The 6,928-nt window shown below is 43.0% G+C and overlaps 1 protein-coding gene across 1 annotated transcript; it reads left to right on the forward strand.

Annotated features, from left to right (window-relative positions):
• Positions 1–3,397: 3,397 nt before the first annotated feature.
• Positions 3,398–6,633, forward strand: LOC112896977. The gene is made up of 4 exons (XM_025965129.1): positions 3,398–5,588; positions 5,677–5,764; positions 5,848–5,908; positions 6,407–6,633. Exons 1-4 carry the CDS (start codon positions 3,412–3,414, stop codon positions 6,631–6,633), a joined length of 2,553 nt encoding a protein of 850 aa, XP_025820914.1. The 5' UTR covers positions 3,398–3,411.
• The last annotated feature ends 295 nt before the right edge of the window (positions 6,634–6,928 follow it).

Consider the following 6,928-nt stretch of genomic DNA (forward strand, 5'->3'; position numbering starts at 1 on the left):
ATGCTCGATGTAAGTCAGATCCTCCTGCACATCTAACCCTTCTATCGGTGCTTGCTCTTCTGGCACCCTCAAGCACTTCTTCAGCTGAGACACGTGAAACACATCGTGCACTCCTGAGAGATTGAGAGGCAACTCCAGACGATATGCCACCTCACCTTTCCGTTCCAATACCTTGAACGGACCAATGTATCGAGGGGCTAGCTTCCCTCTCACATTAAACTTGCGGATTCCTCTCATCAGCGAGACCTTCAGGTACACATGATCACCCACTGCAAAGGTCAGATCTCGACGACGAACATCCGCATAGCTCTTCTGACGAGTCTGAGTGACCCTCAGATTCTCTCGCACCTGCTGTACCAACTGTTCTGCCTCTTCAACAATATCTGGACCAAACACCTGCCTCTCGCCAATCTGATCCCAATACAGCGGAGTCCTGCACTTTCGACCATATAGGGCCTCGAAAGGAGATTTCTTCAGACTGGCCTAATAGCTGTTGTTATACGAAAACTATGCATAAGGCAGGCACTTATCCCAGCTGGTACCATACTGAATAGCACAGGCTCGAAGCATATCCTCCAACACTTGGTTGGTTCTCTCTGTCTGCCCATCTGTCTGAGGATGATAAGCAGTGCTGAAACGTAGTTTCATATCCAGCGAATCGTGCAACTGCTCCCAGAACCGTGAAGTGAACTGAGATCCTCGATCGGATATAATCTTCTTAGGAACACCATGCAGACAGACAATCCTGGAGATGTACAACTCTGCGAGTCTAGCACCAGAGTAGGTAGTGTTCACCGGAATGAAGTGAGCAACCTTCGTCAACCGATCCACTACTACCCATATGGAGTTGTACCCTTTCTGAGTACGAGGCAAGCCAACAATGAAGTCCATAGTGATTTCCTCCCATTTCCACTCTGGAATCTTCAACGGCTGCAATAACCCTGCTGGCCTCTGATGCTCTGCCTTGACACGCTGACAAGTGTCACAGATAGCCACGTACTCCGCAACGGAACGCTTCATTCCATACCACCAGAATCGTTCCTTCAGGTCGTAGTACATCTTTGTGCTGCCTGGATGAAAAGAATATGCTGTATCATGAGCCTCACTCAGAATCAGTTTCCTAAGGTCATTCACATCGGGCACACATATACGACCCTTGTACCACAAGGTACCCTGATCATCCTCTCTGAAATGAGGTGCTTTGCCAATCTTGATCAGGTCACGGATCTCCTGCAGCTTCTTATCATCCTTCTGATGCTGCCTGATCTCCGCCTCTAGAGTGGGTTCTGCCTCAAATGCTGCACCCGAGGTGTGATGCAGGAAACCCAGGCTCAACTGCTCAAACTCCTCGCATAACTCCTGAGGCATCTGAAAAGCCATGGCCATGTTAACATAGCTCTTCCTACTCAGAGCATCTGCTACAACATTGGCCTTGCCCGGATGATAGTGAATCTCCAGGTCATAATCCTTGACCAACTCTAGCCATCTTCGCTGCCGCATGTTCAGCTCACTCTGAGTGAAAATATACTTGAGGCTCTTGTGATCGGTGTAAATATCACACCTCTGCCCAAACAAGTAATGCCTCCATATCTTCAGAGCATGCACAACTGCGGCTAACTCCAGATCATGAGTGGGGTAATTCAGCTCGTGCCGGCGCAACTGCCACGAAGCATAAGCTATCACTCTGCCTTCCTGCATCAGAACGCAACCAAGACCATCCCTTGAAGCATCACAATACACTGTGAACCTATTGCTCTGGTCTGGCAGAGTAAGGACTGGCGCCGTAGTCAGCCTCTTCTTCAGCTCCTCGAAGGCCTTCTGACGCTCATCAGTCCAAGAGAAATCCACACCCTTCTCCAACAAGGAAGTCAAAGGCTTCGCAATCTTGGAGAAATTCTCAATGAACCTCCGATAATAACCTGCTAAGCCTAGAAAATTCACTACAAGAAATGTGACTTTCTATGACATTTTTGCTAGTGACGATGTAAGATTTGTCACAAACTAACTCTGTTTATGACGAATCATTTTGGGTTGTGACGTAAAAAAGTATACGTCATTAACTATTTGATCAAAATGTCATAAACTAACTGATTTTAAAATTGTTACGTTTTTTATGACAATTACATGTATCGTCACATTTCTTGCTGAGTTGGACTTCATTAATGCCATGTGTACACAGTGGGTCCCATTATTGCTAGGTGATTGTTGCATTGAACCTGCGTGGGTAATATGCAAAAAAAAGTTGCGAGACGCCAGGGCCAGGAATCGAACCTGAGACCACATGTGTGGACACCACCCACTCTAACCAGTCAGCTGACTCTCTGCTTGGTTATCTTAAGAAGAATTAAGTTTATATATCAATTGCGAAAGCTAGATCAAAAGACACATCTGAAATCTGAATCGGAGCTCCGGGTGCCTGTCTTCCATACGAGCTCTGCACGCGACCTCCGCCGGCTGCGGCGCCCTCTCCCCTATCCTCCATGCTGCCGTCGTCCTCTCCACTGTCCTGCAGGCTGCTGGCACTCTCTCCCCTATCCTCCGGGCTGCCAACGTCCTCTCCCCTGTCCTCCAGGCTGCCTGCGCCATCTGTCGCCGCCTTCCCTATCCTCCAGGCTGCCGGTGGCTTATCCTCGCCTCCTCTGTCCTCCACGCCCCCGGTGCCCTCTCCCCGCCTACCCTGTCCTCCAGGCCACCGGCTCTCTCTTCGCACCTCCGCAACGACGGACCGACCGACCACTGCTACTTCTTCGCGCCTCTAGTGCTCCTACGGACTGCTAGTAAGTCATGCCTGCTATGTGTGTTTAAGTCATCACCATTAGTTCGATGTGGTGCCTTGCATTTTATCTGTTTATTTTACAATTGATTTGGTGCCTTGCAAGGAAGGGATGCATAGATGAATTATGCTACATCAATTAATCACATCCTTGTATTGTACAAAAAATTAGTTCCACAAAAGAAATAGTTTTTGAGGAAGGTGTTGCCTTTTATTTTGGAATATATTGCTGTCATGTTTATATTCTGTGCAGAAAATAGTTTGTAATCATTGTTTTATTTCAACTTGGGCAGATGGATAAATCTTGGATAAATAGTAGGCTGTTTAGCAAGGCCCATCTTGATGGGGTGAAGGATTTCATGAATTTTGTTTTGGAGAAATTTCATGAGAGTGAAGAGATATTGTGTCCTTGTCGGAGGTGTTTGAATCGGATTCCTGGACATAAAGGACTAGTGGAGGATCATCTATATCTTAATGGGATGGCTAGCACGTACACTCAGTGGATACATCATGGTGAATCTTTGTTAGATGCCAGAACAAATGAATTTTCAGTCCATGTAGATGATAATACCAGTTTAAATGAGGATGCTTGTATAGATGAGGTTGAATAGTATGACCCTGATGATAGATTACCTGATATGGTACATGAGTTGTTCGCAGCAGAAGATGGGGGACAAAAATCTATGTTTAGGGTCATATTGGAAGAGATGAAGCAAGAACTTTACCCAGGTTCAAGTACCTCAAGATTCTCATTCGTGGTGAAATTACTTCATATCAAGTCATTTTATAAGATAAGCAATGCTGCATTCAATGGAATCTTAAAGTTGTTAGTATCAGCATTCCCAGAGTGCTCTCTTCCCGAATCATATGCTGCAGCAAAGAAACTCATCCGTGCATTGGGACTTGGATATGATTCAATCCATGTGTGCCCGAATAATTGTATTTTGTTTCGGAAGGACTATCATAATTTGGATGAATGCCCGGTGTGTGGTTCGTCACAATGGAAAGATGGAGAAGGCAAGAAACGAATACCTCAGAAAGTTTTACGTCACTTCCCATTGATTCCAAGGTTGCAAAGGATGTTTGCTTCTAAAAGTATAGCTGAGGATGCACAGTGGCACAAGTTGAAGCGAAAAGAAGTGGACAATGAGCTTAGCCATCCAGCTGATGGTGAGGCATGGAAGGACTTTGATAGAAAGTACAAGTGGTTCGCTAAAGATGCAAGGAATATTAGACTTGGCCTTGCTACAGATGGTTTCAATCCATTTGGGAAAATGAGCTCCTCATATAGCATGTGGCCGGTGTTTCTTATCCCTTACAATTTTCCTCCATGGCTATGCATTGAGCAATCCAACTTTATGATGTGTCTACTTATTCCTGGTCGAGAGTGCCCTGGAAAGGATTTTGACATATTTTTAGAACCACTCATCGAAGAGTTGCAAGAACTTTGGAAGGGTGTCCCTACCTTCGATGCGTTGAGTGGAAAAGGGTTTCACCTACATGCTGCTGTTATTTGGTGCATTCATGATTATCCGGCCTTGAGCACATTGTCGGGTAGAGTCACAAGAGGGTACTATGCTTGTGTGCGTTGTGACAAATATCCTTGCTCCAGAAGAATAAGGAATAAGATATGTTATATTGGACATCGTCGTTTCCTTGCAATGGACCATCCATGGAGGAAAAAGAAAGATTTTGATGGACAAATTGAAAAACTTGGTAGACCAGAAGAATTTAGTACAGATGAGTTGATGCAGCAATTGGAAAGCGTGAAAGATGTTAGGCCAGGAAAGCATCCTGAAAGCAAAAAAAGGAGGAGAGGTGATAATGATGATTGCCAATGTTGGAAGCGAAGGTCCTCCTTGTGGGACTTGCCATATTGGTCAAGTTTGAAGTTGCGGCATAATCTTGATGTAATGCATATTGAAAAAAATATATGTGAGGCAATCCTTGGTACATTGCTTGGGATTCCTGGAAAGTCAAAAGATACTGTTAATGCTAGACTTGATTTGGAAGACATGGGGATAAGAAAATCTTTACACTTGAAACGTAATGGAAATTCGTATACTATTCCGCCTGCCCCCTATACAATGGATAAAAAACAGAGGCTTGTTTTCTTTGATTTTGTGAGAAGTGTTAAGTTCCCTGATGGATATGCTTCTAACCTTGCAACTTGTATAACTGCTGATGGATGCAACCTGCAAGGACTGAAAACTCATGATTGCCATATCCTACTCCAAAGGATTCTACCTGTTGCCCTCCGAGGAATCATGCATAGGGACATCTATGAGGCAATTGCTGAACTAGGGAACTTATTTCAACAGTTATGTGCCAAGACTCTCAAGTTAGATGTTTTGCATAAAATTAAATCTGAGATTCCAATTGTTTTGTGCAAACTTGAGAAAATATTTCCTCCTTCATTCTTTGATGTGATGGTCCACTTAGTCGTTCATCTCCCTGATGAGGCAATCCTTAGAGGACCAGTACAGTATGGATGGATGTACCCAGTAGAAAGAAGGTTATATACTTTGAAACATTCTGTTAGGAACATGGCACGACCTGAGGGGTCCATTGCAGAAGCTTATGTTGCTAATGAGTGCTTGCTTGCTTGCTCAAGGTATTTTGATGACCTTGACACACATCACAATCGGGAGGGTCGGAACAAAGAACGTGTTGATTTTAGAATGGGTGATATATCTGTTTTCCAGCATGGAGTTAATTTCCTTGGAACCTCCAAGATTACATATCTAGAACATGATTATGAAAAAATGATGTGGTATGTGCTAAACAATTGTGAGGAGGTTGCACCATATATAGAGTACGTGATCCTTTATATATTCTCTCTTTGTTTTCTATATTACCAATTAATTTTGCCTGTTAATGTTGGATTTAACTATATCTGGCAGGATGTACAGGAAGGAGTTAGAGATCGAAGGAAATTCTAATGTTGAAGAAACTATTGAGAAGCAATTTGCTTCTTGGTTTCACAAGCATGTGAGTCACTGTTACAGAATTTTCAATAAAGCAATGTATTTGATTGAAGTAGTTTTCACCATATTTCTCATTTCCTTGTACAGATTGCAAAACGGCAATTCATTGATGGAGAAGATGTGAATGCGAATCTATATGCTTTAGCGTGTAAACCAGATTTGCGAGTTAAAATATTTTTAGCATGTCTTGTCAATGGAGTTCGGTTCCACACTTTTGATCGTGAAAAAAATAGAAAAACATAAAATAGTGGAGTTATGGTTGAGGGCACACACAATGGAGAATGTATTGACTTTTATGGTTCCTTGGAAGATATAATTGAGTTGCGGTATAACTCAAATTCAAGGGGTGATCGGTCAGTAGTTCTATTTCGATGTCATTGGTTTGATACTGATAGCAAGAAGGGTAGAATGAAAGATGATGGTTTTTTTAAAAGCATACACCAAGGAAGTTGTTGGTACAAGGATGATTCTTTTATTTTAGCCACACAGGCAACAAAGGTATTTTACTTGGCAGATACTAGGCATAGTGGAAACTGGAGAGTTGTACAAAAATTCACACATAGGCACATATGGAATGTGGCTGAAAATTCAAGTGATGAGATGCCTAGTGTTGGAGGACTGTCATACCAAGATGAAGAATGTGTAGGTTTTCATATTCAACCTAATGAAGGAAATTTGGACAATGCACCGTTGAGTGAAGAAAATTGTGTACATGTTGATGCAAGTGTGGTTGATGAGCTTCGTCGCCAAAGAGATGATATGCAAGAAAATAATTCAGGTTTAGAAGAAGATGAAACTCAACTGCAGTACATTAGTGATGATGAACATCGAACAGTTCTTGACTATGAAGATGAAGATAGCGATGCCGAGTAGTAATGCTAGTTTGAAACGTTGAAATTCTGGAATATCTGCATGCTGCCATAAGATTTCTCCTAGAATGGTATCTTTGTTGCTGTCAGCCAAGGTATGCTCTGAATTGCCATCAGGTTTGCTTGTAGTTTCAGAATCTAGAAGCAGGGTTGTATGAACTACTGTACTAGCATGGTAGGTTTGCTTGTAGTTTCAGAATCTAGAAGCAGGGTTGTATCAATTTTTAGGTGCTGGTAGGTTTGCTTGATAGGTGCGGATATAAGAGAGCATGTGCAGGCTTTGCTTAGTTTTGGTTCTA

This window comes from Panicum hallii, chromosome 1, assembly GCF_002211085.1.
Source record: "Panicum hallii strain FIL2 chromosome 1, PHallii_v3.1, whole genome shotgun sequence".
NCBI classification, from domain to species: Eukaryota; Viridiplantae; Streptophyta; class Magnoliopsida; order Poales; family Poaceae; genus Panicum; species Panicum hallii.